The sequence below is a fragment of the Muntiacus reevesi genome, chromosome 18 (genome assembly GCF_963930625.1).
Source record: "Muntiacus reevesi chromosome 18, mMunRee1.1, whole genome shotgun sequence".
Classification (NCBI taxonomy): Eukaryota; Metazoa; Chordata; class Mammalia; order Artiodactyla; family Cervidae; genus Muntiacus; species Muntiacus reevesi.
Window position 1 is genome coordinate 42,054,626 of NC_089266.1, and position 27,305 is coordinate 42,081,930.

Sequence of the window (27,305 nt, forward strand, 5' to 3'; positions counted from 1 at the left end):
AAAAGATAAAAGTTACTGAGGTCAGGGTAGAACTTAACTGCTCTTTCTAGACCTGATTCATCTACTGAACTCTGTAGGGAGGTTTGTAAACAGTTATAATCTAGACACTGTCTTTTTAAAAGTTGCATAAAGAGTTATTTAAAGATGCATGGTCTTTCAAAACCCAAGCTAAATTTTTGGTGGGCACTGATATAGTCATTTTATTACAGTTTTAGTGAAAAACAGATGATTAACTGCATGATATACACGTTAACATTGTACAATTGATTACATCAAAATGTTCATAGACCTCAGATTTTCTAAAATGATATTAACTACTCGATTAGTTTTAAAAAGGTCTTTTGGTTTAAAATACTGTCTGCTGAAACTTATATATGCACTATAACATCCCAATTTTCTAGTCTTAGAAAAAAGTATAATAATATGGTACTCTATGTTTAAGATTACTAAAGATTATTTCTTTCCCTTTATATATATTTTTGACTCCATAAATGGGCTCTCTTATTGATGAAATATCAGACATCCATTAGATGCCTAGCAATATATGTATTTAGAACTTACCTAAAACAACAGAGCCTCCAAAATAGTTTCAAAGCACAATTCCAAGATCATATATTTAAAATTCAAAATATTATCTATTCTAAAAGCCTTCAACTTAAAAAAAAAAAAAAAAAGCACTGTCTAAAACCATGTTTAATGTATATGCCATGATTCTGAGGTACTACAGAGGGAGCTGCTGGTACAGATGGATAATGTATTACATTGAAATCAAATAGGAACTTGAGATCCTATTAATCATTCAATACTTTTGTGTTTTAGGCAGAAGTTTTCTTATTTTTCAGAGGGACACTGAGGGAAATCTTTTTTTTTTTTTGCTTTGGCTATAACAAATTTCTTTGTATTAAAAAGCACTGGACACAGAAAAGGTTCTATTTAGGATACTAGAAAAATCAGGCAGAGCACATATGTAACTAAGGCATTTCTTACATTTCTATTTAGCAGCTAAACGTTTCCATTTAGCTGTTCTAAAACACATAATTTCAGTAATTTTGTACCCCAAGCTTCACCATGTCTTCCTTTTTAAAAAGTCTTCATAACCCTGTGGCAGCTATGGTTTAACTCTTCTTATATAAACAGGATTTATTTTTTTCCAAATGGCACAATCACTGAAAAGCACCTTTTTTTTCCATATATCATTCTACATATAGCTAAAAATTATATAACAGAAAAAAGAATACTCAGGTTTAGGTTTGAAGGTTTTCCATTTGTAGCCAGCTAATAACTGTGAAAGCACAGGTGTCAATCTTTTAACCTAAAGGTAAATAAAGTAAAACATTTAAGTAAATGGTGTACTAGAGGGTTCCACAAATATTTCATGACAAAGGCTTTTAATATAAACATTCATGAACAATTTTAGGGAAAGGAATTTCATAGAAACATTCTGCTAGCTAATGAAACGGCTGAAATCAGCTACCAACAGCTATTACATCACCTATGACACCTATGGTTTTAAACCGTAACGGTGCTAAATTTTCGCTGCTCTGCAAGTATTTGAAATAAAAATGAATCTAGGATCCCCCAGACTCAAATTACAAACAACAATAATAATAAGCATTGAGAATTCCTACTTTTAATAGCATACATTTTAAAGGAATAACAAACCCAAGTATAAAAAATTAATGCCTGATATAAAGAATTCATGCTTGAACTATAAGACAAAACAGACAAGGATATAATGAATTAGCTACATGTTCAATGAAGAAAATCTACAAATACTTGATATTTATTAAAAATACCCCATATTCATCAATTATCTCTTATGAAAACATTCTTTCCCCACAGATGGCCTAAGTGCAATAAAGGGTTAACAGCAGCTCTGGGTTGCCCCAAACTTACACATTCCATAAGTCTTTAGGACTGGCCCCTGAGAAATAACCTTTGAACTCTTGCAATATCCTGCCTCCTAAGAATGTCTTAGCATACCTGATGCTTTGGCCACACCAGATGGCTTATGCTAACAATGTGATTTATGGTGAACACCTGTTTTTGTTCACCTGGGGCCCTGGGCCAGCTGCATTAGTTCAACCTCTGGGTGAGAAGGGAGGAGGGCTAGAGACTGAGTAGCTAAGGTCAGTCCTGAAGGCTCCCTGACGTCCAACAAAAACCCTGGACACCAAGGCTGAGGTGAGCGTCCCTGGTCGGTAACATTTTACTCCTGTGGTCACACACTTTTGCTGGGAGAATTAAGCACTATCTGTGCAGTTTCACTAGGAGAGCACAACTGGAACTTTGTGTCTGGTTTCTCTGGAACTCTGCCTTATGTAGCTTTCTCCTTTGCTGATTTTAATCTGTATCCTTTTGCAGTAATACACTGTAACCATGAGTAGAACAGTTTTCCTGGGTCCTTGAGTCCTTTCACCAAATCATCAAACCTGACAGTAATCTTGGGGACCTCTGACACACCTGTAAATCCAGTAAAATTCTTATTTAAAAAGAAAATTTCCTCATTTCCAAAGAGGCAGAAATGATTTTACACACTCACAGGAATGCCTTTTAATATATGGATTCCCTTCCCACCAACAGAAAGGATAAATAAAGGTGGTGGCTCCTGACCAAACAAAGAAATTTACTTGTGCTGAATGAAACAAGTACTGCCCCTCTCCTACCAGCTTCCTTCTTTTCTTCAATCAAGAGCCACGTTATCACCAGAAAGTCCAGAAATGGAATCATGAATGCTCTTACTCAGTTGCTACTACTAACCTATAGCTGAGAAGAAGAAAAACTTTCTCAATCCATCCTTAGGTTGATTTTATATACTTAAAAAAAAAAAAAAAAAAAAAGATTTCTTGCAGCATGTGGGGCTGAACTGGGGTCCCCTGCATTGCAAGGTGGTTTCTTAACCAATGAACCACCACAGAAACCCCTAATTGTTTATATACGTTTAAAGAAAAGGTGTGTCAGAACCATCTTACCTGGCCCAAGATCTCAGTTTTGAACACTAAAAGGTATACAAAGACACTCCATCAGCCAGGAGCTGGTCAAAGGTCAGTCATTTCTTGAGAATGTGTAGGAGTAGGGTGCCCCAAGTTCACTGAGTTAACCCTTTACTGCACAGAGGGGTGCGTTCCATAAAGGACTGGTAGGTTGAAGTATCACCAAGAATTACAGTATTCAAGAGCTCTCTTTATTTTTCACCTTACCCAAGTGGTTAAAAAAAAAAGAGAGCAGTATTATCTTCTTGACCGACTGGCAATTGTTGTATAGTGACAAAGGACTTTACCAAATTCTGTTACAACATAGCTGCCTCAATGGTTTCATCAGCAAAAAAGGAATAGCAATAACCTATCTCACAAGGCTGTGGGGATGAAGTGAAACATCTATTCAGAAGTCTTGTTTTGTGGTATCACCACTCAGGATATATTGATAACGTTGAGCTTTTTCAGATACTTGGGATTTCAAAATTACCTGGTTCTAGGTACTCAACCACTTCTGCAAGGATGAGATTTAATATACTTCAAGGCATGAACCCCAGAAGGTGCTAGTGGAACAAATTAATTAAAAAATTGTTCCCTTCTTTCACATTCCCTGGTTAGGATACATTTCTTCAAAATAGTCAATGTGTGGAGGTTGGAGTATGTCAAGGGCAGAGAGTACCTGGGGAAAGGAAAAAAAAAAAGAAAATTTAGAGGAAAAAAAAGAACCAAAATATGACATAAATGCAAAAAAGTACTCTTAACTCATTAATGATTTCAGGCTTCATTATAATTGCCCACTGAGATGAACTAAATTTATCAACCAAGAAACACTGAAACATTAAGATAGGCTTTGTAAAACTACTATCAAAGACAATTTTAGCTACACCAATATGAGAGGCAATTGGGATATACTACATGCTACCAGAACACCTACACAGGAGAATGCTGGAAAGAAATGCCTTATTTCTAACAATCAGATTCGCTCTAAGAGCCTGAGAGCTCTACCTACCATTCACCCTTTACTCCTCTGTTCAAAAATGTTTACTATGTGTATTTTATCTGGTAGGCACTTTGGGAGGCTCTTTGGTAAAACTGATGAATAAAAATAACCACCCCACTCTCTCGACTAGGGGAGAGGAAGGCATTAAATAGTTAACAAAAACGGAGCTGTGACATTTATTATTATGAAGGGAAAAAGTACAGAGCAGTGGAAGAAAAAGCTTCCCTGAAGGAACACCAAGAGTTGCAGGGTGAATAGGAGTTGGTCAGGCAGTGTAAAAGCACTGAGGCAGGAAAGAACCTGGAGGATTCTAGAAATAGAAATGCCAGTGCCTATGGAACACAGAGGGTGGGAGGAAAACAGACCGGGAGAAAATAGAAGAGAAAGGCAGGAGTATATCATACAAAATCTCTTTAAACTACGGAAAGTGTTTTGGATTTTATTCCAAGTACAGAAAAAGAAGTCACTAGGGTGGAAAAAAAGACTTTAAGGTACCTGAAATTCAAGTCCTTTATAAAAGCTGCATACTACCAATGTGATTTCTGCCATAGAAACATAACAAATAGGCCTTCTTCCCCTACCAACTGTCTACCAACTCCTTTAAGCCCCATCTATGATGTCACACCTAAGAATTCAAACCTATCTTGCCAATGAGAAATATCATGCTCAAAGGATTCAGAAGAAGGTATTTAACAGGAAATAAACTGTGTAGTACAAGTTCATATTTCCTGATCTTTAGCTTAGTTTTTCATGAAAAAATTTATTATGGAGAACTTCAAACATATAAAAGTGGGTAGAATAATATAAAAGAATACTCATGTAATCAAGACTTGGCCTTAGTAGTTATCTACATGTGACCTTTCTCCATTCATCTATACCCTCCACTCTCCCTGTATAATTTTGAAGAAATTTTCAGCTGTCCATCAGTAAATATTTCTAAAAGCTAAAAACTTTTTAAAAGTACAATGAACAAATCTGAAAATTTAATGTTTTTCAACACCATCAAATACCCAGTGCTCAGATTTCTAAATTTCTTATTTTTGGGGAGGGAAAAAAAAGTGTTAATCTAAATTAGGAGCTAAAGAGGATTTACACATTATGGTTGATGCATTATCTAGCAAGTTTTACCTATAGATTTCTCCTCTATTTCTCTTTTCCCCTTGCAATTTATGTATGGAAGAAACTTTGTTCATTTTATTTTAGTATTTTTATTTATTTGGCTGTATCAGGTCTTGTGGTACGCACAATCTTTGATCTTTAGCATGTGAACTCCGAGCAGTGGCATGTGGGATCTAGTTCCCTCACCAGGAATTGAGCCAGGTCTTCTGCATTGGGAGCACAGAATCTTACCCACTGGCCTACCAGGGAAGTCCTTTGTTCATTTTAAAGGTTATTATTTTTTTTTAGCCAATAATTTGTTACTTTATAAAGTTTTTAATTAAATGAAACCTCCTTTATTGAAAAAGCCTTCACTCACTTAGGGCTTCCCTCATAGCTCAGTAGGTAAAGAATCTGCCTGCAACGCAGGAGACCCCGGTTTGATTCCTGGGTCGGGAAGATCTGCTGGAGAAGGGATAGGCTACCCTCTCCAGTATTCCAGTATTCTTGGGCTTCCCTTGTGGCTCAGCTGGTAAAGAATCCACCTGCAATGCAGGAGACCTGGGTTTGATCCCTGGGTTGGGAAGATCCTCTGGAGAAGGGAAAGGCTACCCACTCCAGTATTCTGGCCTGGAGAATTCCATGGACTCGCAAAGAGTTGGACACAACTGTGAGTGACTTTCACTTTCACTTTAATACCAGTTAAGTATAAAGGTTTTTAAATAGTCTAGATGTTTATAAAGAGTATCCTTAGTTTATAAAGAATATCTGTATTTCCTTTCTGAATTAAAATGTTTATACTTGGAAATTTTGGTATAAATGGAAAATAACAGATTTTTCCAGTTTCTTCATAGAATAATTTTTACCATATGAAAGATAAATTACTTCATTTCTATATTTTTAAACACCTATAATTAGCTGGTGTCACAAATTCACATAAATTCATTTCTCATTATGTGATAGAACAATTTTTAACATGAATATTTGATGCTTTGAGGAAGGCAGTTAGAAATTAGTGTTTTACTTGACATCTTTTGGACTCTAAGCTCTGTATCTGAACAACATACATCCTGTCTTGGGGGGAAACAGAATGCAGTGAGTGACAGCGTCCATTAGACAAAGCTATTTTACACTTCAAATCTATCTGCTATAATTAGAGGTTATCTAAAGGAAAGTGACAGCCATACATTTTAAACCTTGATAGAGAAGAATGAGGCTTTCTTACTCCAAATTTGAGGAGGCTTTCTGTAGAACAGCCAATATAAAATAGGGTTAGACATGTGCACCAAAGCATTTAGCTGTGGTTCTCGGCTTTGAAGGTATAATACTTTAAACTCTATCTGGAATTTTTTAAATGCCTATTGTCTTATATTCCTGTTCTTTCTACCTCAAAGTGTTTATCAGATGACAGCATTCAGTGTTTCCAGGTGGCAAAAACAGTGCTTAGAGACGATTCAGGAATCTCATAAGTGATGTAAATGAGTTAAGTGAGAAGGAACATTAGCAGTTTCAAACCTCAGACTTCATGACTGACTCACTATTTAAACAGTCCAAGTCCTTCTATAACCCCTCTATTATTTATGGGAATAAAGTATGTGAGATTAGCATTATGATGTAAATAGGAGGTCACTTGTAAAGAGTCAAAGTATCCCAAAATACCACGGACTCAAGACTCTGAGGATCTCAAACACACAAAAAGCAAGCTGATTTGTCTAATTAAAAAATGAACTAAAGCTCTGTCCTGAAATCATGGTCATTACCAGTGTCTCAGCACATTTCTCAAATCTTTTTAAGAGTTGGACAAAAGCTCTTTGTGGTAGCTGCTTTTCAGAATTTTAACTTCTGTGATGTTAGAAGATTCACTAAAATTGGTTACATTAGTAAATGGTTTAATGGTATTTTTTTTTTAGTTAACCCTTTATCAATAAAACAATTGCTGTAAATAATCTCAATCCTAAATGTAAAGACTAAAAATTTAACTGTTTGTGGAATTCAAATTTAATTAATTCAAATTCCAAATTTAAGCAAAGGAGCTCCCACTGCCTCTTCATTCTCTCACCTACCCCCACCCACAATAGATTTTAAGTTGTTTAAGGTAGAGAATGTTATTTTTTTGAGCTGTAACATATAGTAAAATATACAAATTGTAGTGTATAATCTGAATAATTTTTATACACATAAAGTATATAACATGACAAATTTTTATTCCATGGTTAAAAGCTAGATCAAGAAATTAAGGATTTCAACATCCCAGAAAGCCCCCTTGCTCCTTTCTAGTCAAAACCCATACCTGCTCAGAGGTTACCACTATTCTCATTTCCATCACCCTGGATTCCTTTTGCCTGTCCTTGAACTTTATGTAAATTAAATCATAAAAAATCAAGTCTTTTGTATATGGTTTCTCTCATTTACTGTTATGTCTGTGAGATTCACCCATGTGTGAATCTTCATCCTTTATATTGATGTGTAGGATACCATCATATCAAGGGAATATAACACAAAGTATTTATCCAGAGTACTGCTGGCAAACTTGGGGGTTGTTTCTAAATGTTATTATGAATGAAGCTGCTATGAACATTTTTGTACATGTCCTTTGGTAGATATATGCAACCATTTGCCTTGGGTATACCAAAGAGATCTGCTGGGTCACTGGGCAGGTGTATATTTAGCTTTAGGAGAAACTGTGGCAGAGAACAACCAATTCTGACTCCAAGTTGAATGTTTCTTTGACTCGCTGTTCGTTGCTGTTGTTATTATAATCATACATAAACAACCTGTCTCAGAGGACCCTGGCCTTCTGCCTGACTGTTAATTTAAACTAAAGTGCTTTTGTTAGCTGGCAGAGATAATCTGACTCTGCCTACTGTGAATGTCTGCAAGAGATTAACACATCTCTTCCACAGGCAGGCCATTCCAGTAGATGTTTTACAAGACTGATGGTCTTTTTTACTTTACTCCCTCACTGCCTCTCCCTCTCTGTTCTGCCTTTTGACTTTAGTTCCTCAGCACTTTTCTCTTTGGTTCTGTAAAAGAAACTGGCATCTAGATACCAACAAGATGGTTACTTTGAGACATCAGTCTGCCATCTTTTTGGTCAGTCGGCTTAAACTCATATTCCTTGCCTTAGCACCTTGTCTCCCAGGAGCAGAGCAAGCTTGGACTCGGTAACAAATTACCAGTTTTCCTAAGTGGGTTTACAAATCTACATTCTTACCAGCAACAATAAGCTTCAGTTGATTCACATCCTCGTCCACATTGGGTATTGTCAGTCTTTCACTTCAGCCATTCTGGTGGGTACATAGTAGTATCTCACTAATCTTAATTTACATTTCCCCAATGACTAACAACTTTGAGCAATTTGTCATAGGCTTATTAGCCATTTGGTTATCCTATTTTTGGTGAAATTCTTAAGTCTTTTACTGATGGGCAAAAATTTTTGATTTGGAGGAGCTCTTTATAAGATATATAATGCTTGGATACAGAATTTACAGTCTGAAAAAACATCAAGTAAAATATTTATTTCTAATGGTTTTCCTCAAATGCTAAACATTTATTTAAAAAATTGTTCTATCACATAATAAATTCTGGAAACAAGTTTTTTGCTGGATGATGTCTGACGTCTGTCTTTTCTCTCTCTTAAACTTCTGTGCTGCATATACTTAGTCGCTTCAGTTGTCTGACTGTTTGCGATCCTATGGACTGTAGCCTGCCAGGTTCCTCTGTTCATGGAATTCTGTCCAAGAATACTGGAGTGAGTTGCCATGCCCTCCTCCAGGGAATCTTTCCAACCCAGGGATCAAACTCAGGTCTCCTGCACTGCAGGCAGATTCTTTACCATCTGAGCCACCAGGGAAATCCCTTAAACTTCTGATGGGCATCAATTTTTAATGTTAATGGTGTCCTAGTTAACATTTTCCAAAAAAATGGTCAATGCTTGTCTAGTTAAGAAATCTTGGCTTATCTCAAAGTCGTGAAGACATTTTCCTATGTTTCATTCCAGAAGCTTTGTTATTTTACCTTTCACATTTAAGTCTCTGATCCATTTTGAATTAACTTATGTATATGTCATGAAGTAGATCTCTTTCATTGTTCTTGTTGTTATGGTTCAGTTGCTAAGTCGTGTCTGACTCTTTTGGGACCCTATGGACTATGCAGCCCATCAGGCTTCTTTGTCCATGGGATTTCCCAGGCCAGAATACTGGAGTGGGTTGCCATTTTCTTCTCCAGGGGATCTTCCCCACCCAGGGATCAAACCCCTTGTCTCCTACATTGGCAGGTGGATTCTCTACCACTGACCCACCAGGGAAACCCAGATTTTTTAAAAATGGGTATCTAATTGATTTTGGTTTATTGGAATGGCCATCCACTCCCCTCTGGATTGCAGTAGCACCTATCTTATAAATCAGGTGAACACATACATGTATGTCAGTTTATAGACTCTATTCCATTTATCTGTCTATCCTTGTACTGCCTTGATTATTATAGCTTCATATGTTTCAATACTTGGATGTCTGAATTTGTTTAACTTCAAGATTGTCTTGACTAGTTTAGGTCTTTTCCATAAACTTTAGAATGTCAATTTCCAAACACACATACACATAAAACACTGCTGGGATGCTCATTGGGATTACATTGAATATATGGCTCAACTTGGGTAAAGCATGCATATTAACCACAGTGAGTATTTCAGTCCATGAATATAAGCTACTGTATTATTATTATTATAAATGCATCAAGAGTACCACAAAATTTAGGCACAGAGCAAAAAAAACCCCAACTCCACTAATAAGTAACCTATTCTAAGTATCCTTTGCCCTTTCATACTCCTTAGCAGCAGAACCATTAGCATTAATAATGTCTGTAGCCAAATAGCTTGTCGGCATTCAGAGAAGGGTCCTGTTGGTATGATTCTTTCCTACTTATGAACCCAGAGAGGCCTTGTTTGAGTTCAGTCAGACTATACAAAGGAAAACAAATCATTCTTCTTTGCTTTCTCTACCTCCTCTTTGCCCTCCTCCACTCCAGAACTAACAGGTTGGGAAGAAGTAACTCCAAGATTTCATATTTTTTCCTGTCACTTTCACTCACTCTTCAATAGACTGTCTACCTACTGTGTGACAGAAAAAGGACAAGAAAAACCCAAGAGCTGTATAACAAGGGCTCGTGGCAGGAATCAGTGGGTCCTAAGGAGGCTCTGGATGGGCTTTAGAGGATTAGTGAATGTCTAAAATGAAGCAAAAATTGTGTGCATATGTATTTTTCCAAAAGAGGGTACCTAGCAGTCATCAGGTTCTCAAAGACTGAAAAAACCCTCAAACACCCCTTTTCCATGCTGTTAAAATGACAACCATGTCTGTGAAGTAGAGAATATACAGTCACATCTCAAATTCTGACTGGATACTACTGAGATGCTACTACACTACTAAACAACATCGATCTTCAGAAAGTTAAACCCATTTCTGGCACCTTAAATTACTACATCATAGTGAACTTATCCTATAAGATGAACAAACATTAAGAAAAAAACAGTGTGTGTGTATGTGTGTATCTCAATCAGTCAGATCACCTGAAATCAATGGATATGATACAAGGACTTTGAAGGTTCTGCTCAAAAGAAAATCCAAAGTCTTCCAGGACTCTGAAGCTATTCTCTGACACATACAAAGTCATCCAAATTAAAACCCAACCTTCCTGCAACAGCCAGGTGAATCTTTCTAAATGCCATTTTCATCATGACATTCCTTTCTCTTCTTCTAGTCAATCAAATCTTAATCTCAAAAGGCTCATCTTAAGGTTTACCTTCTCCTTGTTAAAATCATCTTTGAGAGTCTAAGTCGAGGACAATTACTCTCTCTTTCTTAATAGTACAATACTTACCCGTCATCTTTCACCTGAGAAGCTTTAAAAAAAGTACCGCTACCTGTAATCTCAATCCCAGAGATTACAATTTAGTAGGTCTGGGATGAAACCCATGAAGTTTCATTTTTTAAGACTCACCTGGTGATTCAAATATACTTTGAGGTTTGGTTGCCCAGCTTTTCACTCTGCACAGAGCAGAGTGTCCTGCATTAATGTTTAACCAGGCAGGCAGTCCTCCCACAGCACTGTTATCACAGTATTTATCACATTACTAAACTCCCCGAGGGTAGAAACCCCTAGAAGCTGATGGAGTTTAGGGATATAGGATGCACACAATAAATGTTTACTGAAATAATGAATATGGGCTCTGAAGCAAGACAGATTTAAATTCCAATCTTGTGCCACCTTGGCCTTGGGCAAGTTACTTAACTCTAAGCTTGGGTTTCCTTCTCGTAGAGTAGGGATAACAAACCCTATCTGACAAGATTTCTACATATTAATATACGTAAGCGTCTACATACTTCTTGACACTCAGTAACAAATGCTCAAGCACCTGGTCTACTTCCTTTAAAAAAGGGCCATTAAGCTTGTTTTTTGGTATTCTCCACATGACCTAGCACTACACTCTGCACACAGGACACAATTAATAAATACCTGTTGCCTTAACTACATCAAATACCAGTTGCCTCTTAGATTGGCATTCCACACATACCAGGTATGCTGTCCCCAAGATACTTCTATAGATTTCAGAGCACGGCATAAATTCATTATGTATAAAATAGTGGTGCCATGATGTTTTCAACTCCAACTATCTGCCTCACTTTCAAACATTCCCACAAAAGTCACAAGCACTCTTTTATGATAGACCTCAGGAGCTCCGAACAGTAGTTGCTGTGTGTTAATGTGTGATTTTCAAGGACGCAATTTGTTTCTTTTCTTACACTACTCACTCTCTGTAACTTAATTAGCTACTCTATAGGAATGAGTCATGAGCAAAGATAGTAATACATACAGATAGTGGCCAATTACACCATCCTTCCTTTATAAAAGAAGCCGAGATAGGTCTGAATATAATAAACCATTGAAACCTGTAGTAAGTGAATTTCTGATGCCACCTGCAAAATATTTCTTTCCCATGGATCCCTTTACTTGAGTCTCTGACAATGTATATATAAGGTGTGCAACTCTTTTGATGCTGGGTTGGTATTCACAAGGCAAATTTGAGAAATAAATAACTAAGCAAGCATTAGACATCAATCTAAAATCACTTCCAAAATTTCAGAAACTAGTCATGAAATAGCAACTGGAATGATGTTTTGAAAGTTACTGAAACAAACACACACATTGTTAAGCAGTTCCAACTGAATAAAAGACAAAACAATAACTTTCTAAAAAAGTTTAAGGAAAATGGATTTGGGGGGGGGTAATCAGTAAAATGAAATATGTCAAACCAAGGAGCTTCAAACAAAAACACATTGTAAGTTTGATATTCCCAGTTTTACCAAATACTTCAGACTTCTATAAATTTTTGTCTTAAAGTGTGATTCACACTTTGGCCAAAGTTCTTAAAGTTCCTGTGCAAACCAGCAGTCAGATTCATAAGCAATTATTATTTTCCTGACTTTTATTTCAGCAATTAAAATAGCACAGGTTGAGAACCAAACACAGAATGTGAGGCAGTTTTACTTTTCATATGAAATTGAAAACTAACAGTCTAACACTAACATCCACCTGGGAAATTTTACATGTATCAAACTTTTAATTCAGGATCAGTTGAAGAGAAGCTCTCTCAAGCCACTATGATTCTCTTTCCCCATGAGTCTTGATATCTCTAAGCAGAGTAATAAATAAGATAACCCATATTATCTTTAAGAGCTGTATTGTTTTTCAGAGGAAAAACTTTCTTATATCTTTAACTTAACTCTGATTTAAAATAGTAAAAGATAAAAGTAAGGCATTTAAAATCAGGGGCCAGTTACTTCTATTTAAATCACTCAGACTGCATATTATACTCTATTTTTACATCGAGTATTAGTACTGTTCCCAAGCTAAGTTTTAACATTTGCTTTATATCAATTAATATTTGTCAATCAATAAATCCTAGAATTCATTTAAATTTGCTCATTCACAAAAGAGGTCTATTTTGTCTCAGGTTTCCAAATCCCTTAATATGGTAATGTACCCTTTTTAAGTCTCTTCTGCTCTTTACTAACATAATTAAACATGGTTAGGAAATAGTTATCCCAAACACCAACTTCACTTACATTATCATGTTTAAAAAAACACAACATCTTCAATTCCCGGAAGACCCTTTTGCAAGAGACCAGATTCTGGAAGACGTTGGGCATCTTTTTGAGTGCTACTCTCTTTCCATCTCTTGGATCTGTTACTGACCTAAAGACACAATATTTAGGGGGAGAGGAAAAAAAGACAAAGAAATCAATTTCAAACTTTGCTCTTCAACGTTTCATCATATGACAGATACCTTTATGTTGAAATACTCAATATTAAATCCACTTAATAATGCTTAAGGTATCAGTGAGAAAGATTAAAAAAAAGTATAACCAAACAGAATGTTTAGCCCACCTAACTCATCTGCCATGCTGCTTCTTTTTTTAAATCCCTAAATTTCTATAAAAACTAAAATTTCCGGAGAGGTCACTTAGCAATACATCTGAGGTAGAAGGGCTATTAGCGGTAAAGCTATTTTAAACAGGAAGGAAAAAGTACAGAACATTAACATGATTGAAGTCAAATTAGTTTTATGCTTTATTTTGAGAACCAAACGTGATCACTTTTAATTCAGTGTGTAGACTACAATTGGAATATTTCTTATGTAAATGAACATCTTTTAGTAATACGGTTTTTAGGACATTTCAGGACACAAGCGTGTCCCCTCATAAGTCTGAGTGGAAGTTTAGGGCTGTGGCATCTTGGTTAGGATAATGTGTTTCCTTTTGTTTCTCAGTTCTTGGTATGATAACTGCCTCCTGTGGTTACTCCCTCTTTAATAACTCAGTGTCTGCCTTTTCTCTCTTTTAGCCAATCTATATTGCCAATTCCTTGCGTTACAGTTCCCCGTGTTTGAAGTACGAACGTGTTTTCCATTTTTCTGACTGGACCCAACTGATACATATTAAGTCAAAGTTTTTGGTAATTATGGCCAATTGGCCATTTGGCTAACTGAGCTTCCATGGATTAATCTAAAGCTTTTTTTTGCCTTCTATCCATCATGGATGACTGGTTGTCTTTGCATAATTCATTCCTGTCAGATTTATTTTGCTAGATAATTATCACTCTCAGCTACCGTTATCTTTCATTTTCTCTTTCAGTCATTTGATGATTTGGCTCTTCTTTCCAGATTTCTATCATTTTGAAATCTGGTCTATATGTCACCAATGCCTTTATCTAAGTTATTAATTAAAGTTTAGAACAAGACTGAGGACAAAGCTCTTCAACAGATGTAATACTAGAAGCCATCTTTATTCAATTAATTATTTACTTAACTACATACACTTAGTTTATTTCTTCCTCTTGTCCAGGAGGAAATAAGACACTCATCAAATTACTTTTCTGAAAATAAAGCATTCCTTTTATATAACTGTCTAAAAATCATACCAAACTTCTTTATGCATATCATCACTTCTTTACAAATTTATCTTAGTGATTGCTACTTCCTTTCCTGAGTTCTCATTACTCTTAAATGGTGCAGCCTAGTATTTTTAAAACAGCATGAGGACTCTACTTTCTCCCACTGATAGGAAATTTGGTAAAACAAGTATTATTATTTTTAACTCTTCAATACCTTGAAATGTAATTCAATTACGCTAAGAGACCTAACATTTTTGACTGTTGTTTAAAAAATACCAAACAAAATCCACAACACTGCTTAGAATCCACATAATCCAGGAAAGCAAAATACAAAGGAAACCAAATACAATATATTGACTATTACATTTTTTTCATATTTAAATATCCCACTTCTGTACCTAGATACCAGAAGATAAAAAGTCAATGAAACAGCAAGGAAAGGAAATTCTGGATCACACACTGCATAGTAGCCACTGCCTCTTGAGTCTTCTTTAATGGAGGACAGTTAATTAGCATTTCTTTGTCTTTTATGACATTACCACTTTGGAAGAGTACAGGCCAGTTATTTTGTAGACCGCTCCTCAATTTGGGTCTGACATTTTCTCAAGATTAGATTCAAGTTGATGCTGTTAGCTGCTGTTGTGTCGACTCTGCAACCCCATGGGCTGTAGCCCGCCAGGCTCCTCTGTCCATGGCATTCTCCAGGCAAGAATACTGGAGTGGGAAGCCATTCCCTTCTCCAGGGGATCTTCCTGACTCAGGGATCTAACTGGGGTCTCATGCATTGTAGGCAGATTCTTTACCATCTGAGCCACTAGGGAATGTATTTTTTAACCGGAATGACCCAGATGTCTTCTCAGTGCATTACTTTAGTAGGCACATGATGTCAGTTTTTCCCATGACTGATGATAACTGTGATCATTTGGATGAAGTGTTCTTTCAGGTTTGTACACTGTAAAGTTACTTTTTCCTTTTGTCTAACTGTAAATATTCCTCATCAAATTCTGACCCAGTACGTTTAGCATCCTTTGACAGCTTTATTGCCTGAATCAATGATCACTACAATGTTGCCAAATGGCACTATAGTAATTTTTAATGTCTAATAATAGCTACCCTGCACAATACTAATTTTAAAAAATGAGTCAATTGATTTAACACATAACCCTTTCCAAAGGCCTCATGCAGCAAAAATTCTTTGCAACTTCTGACTTTTCGCTGGTCTTGACCCTACCATGGTGAGAAAAGCTGTTCTAAGATAGACCCACTCTTGGCTCAAGGTTAGTACAGTTCCTTGTAATGTTTTAAGGTAAAATTCACAAAGCAGCATTTTATTATTCATGCAAAAGCCAGTCATGCCTGTGGCTGGTAACAATATAACTCTAATGAATGTGAATGGCAGTGCAGTAATTTCACGCCATGTTGAGTTTGTTCTGTCTTAACTTGAGGCAGCAGATGCTTTGGTTCAGCACAAACGGTACCACACAACACAGCTAGGTGTGGAAGCCTGTTCTTTTATTTTCTTTGTTACGGAATGGCTTGCTGTGCTTAGTCTATGGTGCTGCTACACCCTGGTTATCTCGACTGCACTTGTTAATGAAGCTCCTGCAGTAGAGATAATGAACAACATTTAGGGCAACTTTCCTCCTTTCAGAAAAAAGGAGCTATCCTTCGCCCTACAATTCAGTTATGACCAGTTACTGTCTCGAAAGTACTCTATGCACTAAATAAAACGGTGCATCTGTCCTTTCCTCTGCTTACCTTCACAGGCATTCCAGTTATACTAACAGGCACTTCCTCAGTTTTAAATTAACATTTGATTCTGTAAACACTTAAAAGTTTTCAAAAGAGAAAAACAAAAACAAAGAAAGTTTTAAGGGTTGTGAGAAAGAATCCTTTCTTATATCTTCTCAGGTTCATCAATTCTTCTCTAAACTTAAAATATAAGTTAAATTGTTTTTTAAACAGCCAGAAGAATCCACGAGCCATTCTTCAGAGAGATACAGAGTCAGTCAAAAGAGTACACTACCAAAACAGGAAGCCTTTCAGATGTGGTGTGGTTGTTTTGTTGTAGAGTTTTCATTGGTCTCAGGAGACCAATGCCACAAATCTGCTTGTATTACTGACAAGCAGAAGGGTTGAAGTGAAACAAGAGTAAAAGTTATTATTGGGGATACTTTTCAGGTACTAAAATGTTACAACATCTTTTAAATAGTATAACTAATCAGCAAGAATCTCCCAGAAATTAATGCTCCTCATTCACTTTATGTGAAGAATCTTTCCCCTCTACATATTTTAGCAGTTTTAAAGTTCATGGCTCTGATACAGGTTTTTAACTATCCAACAAAAATAATAATAATTTATAATGAGAATGCTTCAATTTGGATTAAGAAATTTTTCTTCTAATTCTAGCCACATTAACTTGCAATCAGCAGTCCTCTGGTTTTTGGTATATATACTACAATTACTGTGTCAACTGTACCAATACAATACACATCTCAGTAACGGAACCTCCCAAGTGTTAGTTGCTCAGCCCCCTACACTGTAGCCCACCAGGCTACTCTGTCTATGGAATTCTCCAGGGAAGAATACTGAAGTGGGTAGCCAACCCTTCTTTTCAGGGGAACTTCCTAACTATACTCTAAACATTTAGATTATTGCCTTCGCATTCACAGGATTCACTTCCTTAAAAGTTATTTTTACTTGCATTTACATGAAGTCTGTTGAGAAAACAATAGCAAACTATGAGACAAAATTTTTGACAACAAATAAGTCTAGAAAATGTTTATTTGTCCTCAGTACTTATTATATGTTCATGGACACTACAGGTTAAAGAATATGGAATTTTATTTATATGATTCTTTCATTTTTCTAACCAGATCTTCAACAAGCTCTAGTCTGTGTGTACTGACATAATTTACAGAGTTGCAAACTACAGTATTCAGAAGAACAAATCTCCTAAGCTTTCCTGCCCCCACCCAAAAACACATTAAAAAGGTTTCTCATCTTTTATATTTAGATAATCTGTTCCATCAGTTGGTTTTTTCTGATGCTGGTTCTTCTTTCAAAATGTTTATCCAAATTTGGTATTTGCTGAGTCAGCTCTATACGTGAGAAAGCAATCTTTTTCATTTTATTCAAGATATTTATAAACGATCCCCCAATTTGTTAATCTGAAAATTACAAGGAAAAAAGGTATTATACAATAGCCAAACCAAGCAGTGAAACAGGTCTCTCTTTTTTCTCATATCCTAATGTTACTGATTGGGAGAAGTAAAATAGCTACATTTTACAGAAAGAGTTAAATAGGAACTTAAACATCCTCTAACTCTGTGCTTGCTACTGCTGCTGCTAAGTCACTTCAGTCATGTCCGACACTGTGTGATCCCATAGATGGTAGCCTACCAGGCTCCCCCGTCTCTGGGATTCTCCAGGCAAGAACACTGGAGTGGGCTGTCATTGCCTTCTCTAATGCATAAAAGTGAACAGTGAAAGTGAAGTCGCTCAGTCGTATCCCACTCAGCGACCCCATGGACTGCAGCCTACCAGGCCCCTCCGTCCATGGGAGTTTCAAGGCAAGAGTACTGAAGTGGGGTGTCATTGCGTTCTCCAAACTCTGTGCTTAAGTAAGTATAAATAGCAATGATCCCAGCAGATGAGAGCAAGCACTGAGCCATTCCGATCTGTAGTGATACCCAGGGGTGCTAATAAGGGAGGAAGAATAAAGAATAGGCAAGCCATCCAATGCCAAGCAGTCATATTTACTTTCAAATAATTGTTATTGTAAGATCTAACTTTAGGCCTCCTCAACTCCCCATTCCAATAATCACTGAATAAGTTAAACTATAGGTGAAAAATTATTTAATGCTAATTATTGTCTTGGGAATTATTTGGTGCTTGAGATCATGAATTAATTAGTTCCATCCTTACTGTAGATGCTAAAAAGACATAGAGACTCTTTCCCTCTCAGTCACTGTCAAATATCTCTGTGAGTCTGACCTGCTTGCACAAGAGCTGCCACACTGTCTTTTCAATGTTAGAGGGTGATCATGACACATCCTTGTCTGCCAAGTCTAGGAAATTTTCAGGGTCCACTAGCTACCATCTTCTCCTAGAAACAGACCTGTGAATATCGTATGGGGAGGAAACCAGTTGCAATGAAGGAAAGGTATCTGTACAAAGCCATAAAGGAAAATAATACACAACTGCAACTCCTTCTTGCATTTTAACAACTTTGGACAAGAGGAGGTCACAAAGGGTAACCAAAACTAAAACTATGTCACTCAAAAATGTACTTGCTTTTAATCCCATTGATGACTTCATGAAAGATATGTATTCAGTAACAGAAACAATGATGAATATAAAGATCTTTTTAAAAAAATTAAAGAATGGCAATTTTTGTTGCACATTACTTTTATAAATGTAGAAGATGCAAAATGAAAGAAAAGGACAGTTTTATTCACATGGTACTTTTATAGGATTATGGCTTTACCAATGTCAAAAACTGTAATAAATTTAGAAACAGAAAGTACACATAATCAGAACAAGTTTTATTTTTAATTGCCAAAGATAATGCTTTACCATTTGATATTAATATTTTAGTGGTTAAACTAATATTTTAATAACATAAAATATAAGTCTCAATATGATATTAGTTAAAAGCAAACTGTATGAACATACCAACAATAGTCTTTTTTGGAATAAAAGGGAAAATTTGAATATGGTTTAAAATTATGATTATAAATTAAACTTCCCTATTTCTAGAGATATATATTCTTAAGTATACATAAGTGAAATGATATGAGATCTAAGATTTGTTTTAAAATACTTCAGTAATAAAGACTGTTGAAATGAAGCAAATCTTAAAGTTACTGAATCTGAGTGGTAGGTTGTCGTTGTTTAGTTGCTGAGTCAAGTTCTATTCTTTTAGGACCCTGTGGACTGTAGCCCACCAAGCTTCTCTGCCCATGGGGTTTCCCAGGCAAGAATACTGAAATGGGCTGCCCACTCCAGTGTTCTTGCCTGGAGAATCCCAGGGATGGGGTTGCCACAGAGTCAGACACGACTGAAGTGACTTAGCAGTAGCAGTTCCTTTTCCAAGGGATCTTCCTGACCCAGACATCGAACTTGTGTCTCCTACATTGGCAGGCAGATTCTTTACCACTGAGCCACCTGGGAAGCCTGGTTAATGGGATCTAACTATTCATAAGTAAAGAAAACGTATGTTTGCAAAATTGTAAAATAAAAAAATTAAAATGAAAAAATATTTAAATTTTATAATATTAGAAATATCTGAAACTGGGATTAAAGAAAAGCTATGCAAGACTTCTACATAAAAGGACTGAAAACACACCACAGAGAGAAATTAAAGACATAAATAATGAAGAGATATACCATATTCATGAATTAGAAAGCTATTTAATACTGTAAAAATTTAAATTCTCCCCAAATTGATATATAGACTCAAGTGAAATTCAAAACATAAAATGGTTTTCATTTTATAAAACTAGACAAATTAGTAAAAAAGTTTTTACAGAAATGCAAATATGCCAAGGAAAGCTAAGACACTCTTGAAAAAGAATGAGAAGAGAAAACTGCTCTCCCAGATATGAAGTCTTATTATAAAGACTTCATAAAAGTCATAAAAGACTTCGCTAATTTAGCCAGTCTAACAGTCCAATGAAACAGAAAAATGGTGCAGAAATTTGGCTTATCATAAAGCTGGCTATGCAGACAGAACAGCCATCTTAAGCAAGTGCTTCTCAGTTTCAAAACTATCCATCTAAACATTGCTCTATAATACTAAGGTTCAGAGTCTGCAAACCATGTTTTGGTTTTCCCAACTAGATCCATGTTAGACTCTGCTAATAAAGTGCTTTAGGAGCCCTTTTAGGAGCAAGGCTGGGGTAGCAAAAAGGAACAAAGGACTCTTATTCAGTTACATACAGAACTCTTAAGAATCAATTTTTAAAAAAGGCTTGGATAGGTATTTCACCACAAAAAAGGATTAATTCAAATGGCCAATAAACATATGAAAAGGAGCCTAACCTCATTAGTCATTTGGGAAATGAAAATTAAAACCAAAGAGGAAGTACGACTTAACCACCAAAATGGTTAATGTTTAAAAGTCTGATAATACCAAATGTTTGGTGAGGATGTGATGCAATGTCAATCCTAATACACTGCTAGTAGAAATGTAAACTTGTAGAATCACTGTGGGAAACAGGTTGGTTTTATATACTAAAATGAAAATAAATCCATACTGGAACCCAGCAATTTGACTCTTAGGTATACACCCAAAAGGAATGTGTATACCTACACAATAAAACACAAACAAGTGTGTGTGTTCATGGCAGCCATATTTGTAATACCCTTAAAACTGGAAACAACTCAAATACCTATGCACAGTAAAACAGATAAACAAATTGTTGTATATTCACATAATGGAATATTTTACAGCAACTGAAATGAACTACTACTATATGCAACACAGACAAATCTCACAAACACAATTTTGAGCCAAAGAAAACAGTCACAAATGAACAGTAAGATTTCTATATAAAAAATATAAGCAAAGTTAGACTCTAAGGTTTAGGGATACATATTTAGCAATAGAAACTATTAAAAAAGGAAGTGGTTACCAAAAAAGTAAGCACAATGGTTATCTTAAGAGGGCTACCTAATGATGGGGGTTGAGCCGAGAGGACTTCTAGGTGCTGCCAACGTCCTATTTCTCATATGCATGCTGGCTTAGGGGTGTGTGCTCTGTGATAAACCACTGAGTTGTATGATTTTTTATTTTGTATTCTTTCTGTGTGTTATTATATAAGTAAAAAGGTAATGGCTAACCTCCAAATTAAATTAGGGCATTAAAAAAAGCATTTTAGATCAAAATCTATATAATGAGTAATTTTTAAAGAGAGCGATTCTTCCTTTTTTCCCCCCATAAAGATACACATCTACACTAGCCCAATAGATTCTGTCATACCTTTCCTTGTGCCACTGGTTCATTCTGAAGAAAGGAGTATACATAATATCTTCCTTATGTTTTGATAGAATTCCAAAAGAATTTGCTTGCTTTAAAAAAAAAAAAAACGTTTTCTTCATCATTAAACAAGAATATGCTATTAAGGAGCATTCCACAGAATGCTGTCAGCAGAATTATAGAACTACAGTCCCACCCCTAATCTAATCACAATCTCCTAACTTCTATTGTGAAGCAAAATGCTGAAACAGCTACAATATATAGATGTGCTTCAGGTTTTTAATTAGTTGGCCTTTTAAAAATAACCAAACCCCAAAATACTGCAAATACAAAACAGGAGGCAAGATTCCCAGCTGTGGCAAACTGAAGAAATCAGCAAATCTTCTAACAAAACTACTACAAAACTGGACAAACGTGCCAGAAACAACCATTACCAGGCTCCAGAAAATAACTAAAGTGACAAATTTAAAAGTGTTTATGAAAAATGTGGAGCTTTGGGTAAGAACAGAGGGAGTCAGAGGTGTTACTGTTTGGGGTTACTCCTTATCCATCCCCCACCGCAAGACACTCCATGCAGTAGCTGTACCTGAGCAGGGCTGGCCATAGAAACCTCTTCACTGTCTGAGGTTGCTGAAGTGATTTGAAATGGAAGGCAAAACCTCACACCCAGTGGCACCGAGAGTAAAACCATTAAACCCAACTAGAAAAGAACAGATAAAGTTTACAGCTCTGCTCGCCTGAGCCTGCTGTCTCAGCTGGGAAGAGGTGCAGATGAACGGAAATCCAGAAATTTAAAAAGGAGATTCTAGAAATGAGAGCCACAGAGGGCTTGGTAAACTCTGGAGGTTGACTGCAGAGGTCCTAAACTCTCTACATATTGAGGGCTGACTACATATAAAGGGAAAAAGGGGAAGTTTAGCAGAAAGTAAAAACTGAGGCATACTTGAAAACCAGATGAACACCCTAATACACTCACAGATGCTCAACATAGGGTAGAGGCCTTACTGGAACGATACATTGGAGCACAACTTTTAACTTAGCTCACTGCTAAGCCATGGGACCCCAAGAAGGCGAGGGTAAAAAAATAAAAAGATCTGGCATATTAAGTCAAGTTACTTGAATATTAAGCAAACAAATATAATAACAGCAATAATGACAACATTCAGAGAGAGGAGGGAGGAGGGCTGAAGAGAAATCAGATCCAGGGTTGTAACAATAATATTAAATATGTCCAGTTTTAACAAAACAAATTATAACACACGTTAAAACACACACACACAGAGGAAAATGTGACCAACTCAGAGAGAAAAGCAGTGAAAAGAAACTATTTCTGAGTGGGTCCAGATACTGTACTCAGAAAAATTTCAAAAGCAATTATAAACATGTTCAAAGAATTAAAGAAAAATATGATGACAATGACAGAAAATCTCAATAGAGGTATCAGTTCAGTTCAGTCGCTCAGTCGTGTCCAACTCCTTGCGACCCCATGAATCGCAGCACGCCAGGCCTCCCTGTCCATCGCCAACTCCAGGAACCTATCCAAACCCATGTCCATCAAGTTGGTGATGCCATCCAGCCATCTCATCCTCTGTCATCCCTTCCTTCTCCTGTCCCCAATCCTTCTCAGCATTAGGGTCTTTTCCAATGAGTCAACTCTTCACATGAGGTGGCCAAAGTATTGGAGTTTCGCTTCAACATCAGTCCTTTCAATGAACACCCAGGACTGATCTCCTTTAGGATGGACTGGTTGGATCTCCTTGCATTCCAAGGGACTCTCAAGAGTCTTCTCAAACACCACAGTTCAAAAGCATCAATTCTTCGGCTCTCAGCTTTCTTTATAGTCCAACTCTCACATCCATACATGACTACTGGAAAAACCATAGCCTTGACTAGACGGACCTTTGTTGGCAAAGAAATGTCTCTGCTTTTTAATATGCTATCCAGGTTGGTCATAACTTTCCTTCCAAGGAGTAAGCGTCTTTTAATTTCATGGCTGCAATCCCCATCTGCAGATTTTGGAGACCAAAAAAATAAAGTCTGACACTGTTTCCACTGATTCCCCATCTATTTGCCATGAAGTGATGGGACCAGATTCCATGATCTTAAGTTTTCTGAATGTTGAGCTTTAAGCCAATTTTTCCACTTTCCTCCTTCACTTTCATCAAGAGGCTTTTTAGTCCTCTTCACTTTCTGCCATAAGGGTGGTGTCGTCTGCACATCTGAGGTTATTGATGGTTTTTCCAATAGTCATGTATGGATGTGAGAGTTGGACCATAAAGAAAGCTGAGCACTGAAGAATTGATGCTTTTGAACTGTGGTGCTGGAGAAGGCTCTTGAGAGTCCCTTCGACTGCAAGGAGATCCAGTTCATCCTAAAGGAAATCAGTCCTGAATATTCATTCGAAAGACTGATGATAAAGCTGAAACTCCAATACTTTGGCCACCAGATGCGAAGAACTGACTCATTGGAAAAGACCCTGATGCTGGGAAAGATTGAAGGCAGGAGGAGATGGGGACAACAGAGGACGAGATGGTTGGATGGCATCACAGACTCAATGGACATGAGTTTGAGTTAACTTCAGGAGTTGGTGATGTACAGGGAAGCCTAGCATGCTGCAGTCCATGGGGTCACAAAGAGTCAGACACAACTGAGCAACTGAATTGAAATGGAGGTTTCAATACCCACTCTCAAAGACAATTAAAAGATGTGATGCTTACTCCTTTGAGGAAAGCTATGACAAACCTAGACAGTGTATTAAAAAGCAGAGACATCACTTTGCCTACAAGTAGGAAATCCAACCCAGTAACATAAAATCCAACCATTATTCATGATAAAAACAAACAAACATTCAGCAAACTAAAAAGAGGAAAATTCTTCAACCTGATAAAGGGCACATGAAAAACAGAGCTAATACCTTACTTCAAAACGAGACTGAATGCTTCACCCTAAGGTCAAGGAACAAGGCAAAGATGTCTGCTCCAGCTATGTCTATCTGAATTTTACTGGAGGTTCTCCTCAGTGGAAAAAGCACACCTCCAATTTTTTTTTTTTTAAACATCTGAATTGGAAAGGAAGAAAAAAAACTGATTTTACTTGCAGATGACATGATCCTCTATGTAAAAAATCCTCACAAATACACAAAAACAGTACTTGAATAAACAGGTTATCAAGGTTGCAGGATACAAGATTGTTATAGAAAACCCATTTTTTTCTACATGCCAGCAATGAACAGTCTGAAAATGAAATTAAGAAAATAATTCCATTCACAACAGAATCAAATAAAATACTTAATGGAAGAAGTTTGACAAAAGAAATATAAGATGTACATACGGCAAACTACAAAATACTGCTGAAATAAATTACAAAAGATTTAGAAACAGAGAGAATACTTCATATTCATAAATTGGAAAACTCAATGTTAAGACAGCAATCTTTCCATAGTGATCTACAGATTCAGTGTAATTCCAATCAAAACTGGAATCCTCACATATGACTAGTGGAAATGTAAAATCCACCTTGGAAAGCATCCACTTTGGAATGCAGTTTGGTTGTTTCTGAAAAAGATAAAATAAACTTACCATATGATCCAGCAAATCTACTCATATATTTACATAAGGGAAATGAAAATATATGTTCACACAAAGATTTCTATGTGAATATTCATAGCAGTATTATAGCCTAAAAAACTGGAGTCAAATCCATCAACTAGTGAATGGATAAACAAACTATGCTACATCTACACAACAGAATAAAAATGAACAAACTACTACTTCCTTATAAACTACTATTTAAATGGCTAAATCTCAAGCATTATGCTACAAATAGAAGCCAAACACAAAAGACCACACAATATATGCTATCACTTTTAAGAAATTTTTGGATGAGACTTTCAGAGAGACAGAAAGTATATCAGTGGTTGCTCAGGGTTGGGAAATGGAATGAGTGACTGACTACAAAATGATTAAGTTTTGGGGGTGACAAAAATGTTCCAAAATTGGGTTGTAGTGATGATTGTGTAACAGTGGAAATTTACTAAAAATTACAGAATTACATACTTATGATGGGTGAATGTTATAGTATGTAAATTATTCCTTACTAACACTGTTAAATCATCACCTCAGAATACTGTATACAATATTCTAGGCCCTATTGTGATTTCATGCTATATAATTTTCCCCCTTGATATTTATACAGTTTTTCCATTTACCCACATAGATTTCATACCTCAAAGAATACAGAAAAATCATAACTTCTTTCCCTCTCTTTTAATACCAGTGTTTTGCTCATCTCTGATTTATTTGGAAATCCCTACAATGAATGCAATGCATAGTTTATAACAATATAAACCATGAATCAATTTTTGGAACTGCTACTTTGTTCTATGGTTTACTTATTTTTCAACCAATACTACCTGATAATTATCACTTAACATGTTATAACTTTTTCATATATGGATTATTGCCATTTAACAAAATTGTTTAAAGCAGCTACTTATCAAATTTCGCATATCAGAATCAACTGGTGGGCTTTACAATAAGAAACACGAAAACAAAACAACTCTATTTCATTACTTCTAAGAATTTGTATTTCTAAAAGTTCCCAGTTGACTTTTGACTTTTACCCAGATTCAAGAACTACTGCTTTAATCACAGTGCTTTTGTAACTTAAGGTACATAATTTTACCCAGAATTTTTAAAGTCTTAGAGTGAAGATTGATTTGCTATGTCTGGGGTGTGAAATGAGGTTCTGCATTTATAACAAGCTTCCACGTGATACTGATGTTGCTGGTGGCAAGGTTTTAAGATATGTATCTTATTTGGTTAAATATTAAATACCTCAGGTAAACATGGGATCTTAGTATATTTGGCCCTCCCATGAGTCAGGGTATAACTTTATTTATTCTAAATTCTTTGACGCTTGCCGTTGGAGCTTTGTTGTTCACATATACACATTAGGTTAAAGTATCATGTCTAGTGCCCCGATCTTTGTGACTGCCAAATAGGGAATGTTTCAACTGACTCTTGGGGGGAAGGGATTTTGTGTCCTGGTCCTGTGGGACTGTCATGGGTGGTGTCATCTGGAAAGAAACTCATAATCCATCTGGTGTTTTGATTTTTGTTACTGCTGCTGAGAATACCTCTACCTCACCTGGCCCAGTAAACTTTCAAAGAAAGATGAACACTGTATAATCCTTCTTATATGAGAATATATAAAATAGATAAATAAAACAAAGTTCAGTTCAGTCACTCAGTCATGTCCAACTCTTTGAGACCCCATAGACTGCAGCACACCAACTCCCAGAGTTTACCCAAACTCATGTCCATTGAGTTGGTAATGCCATCCAACCATCTCATCCTCTGTTGTCCCCTTCTCTTCCTGCCTTCAATCTTTCCCAGCATCAGGGTCTTTTCAAATGAGTCAGCTCTTTGCATCAAATGGCCAAAGTACTGGAGTTTCAGCTTCAACATCAGTCCTTCCAATGAACACCCAGGACTGATCTCCCTAGGTTGGTCATAACTTTCCTTCCAAGGAGTAAGCGTCTTTTAATTTCATGGCTGCAGTCACCATCTGCAGTGGTAACTATGTAAATGTTATTCTTAAAAAACACTAGAAATACATTGCCAAAAAAGTATTTAGTATGTAACATTGTAAATAAGTGTATATTTATTATTATATAATCTATTGTTAAAATACAGTAATATACATTAATTGAAAAACTGCAACTTCACTAAATTCAATCACTATGCTGTTGAATTCTTTAAATTTTCTAGGTATGTAATTATTATGTGCATTGTGATCA

At 36.3% G+C, this 27,305-nt stretch overlaps 1 protein-coding gene across 1 annotated transcript in view; it reads right to left on the reverse strand.

The window, feature by feature from the left end:
* Window positions 1–27,305, reverse strand: part of NLK (nemo like kinase) — a 123,490-nt gene that overhangs the window by 47,007 nt on the left and 49,178 nt on the right. The window contains exons 2-3 of the mRNA XM_065909059.1: window positions 13,197–13,326; window positions 3,599–3,654 (exon numbers count right to left, since the gene is read on the reverse strand). Coding sequence (XP_065765131.1) covers window positions 3,599–3,654; window positions 13,197–13,326 — 186 coding nt within the window. The remainder of the gene's footprint in view (window positions 1–3,598; window positions 3,655–13,196; window positions 13,327–27,305) is intronic.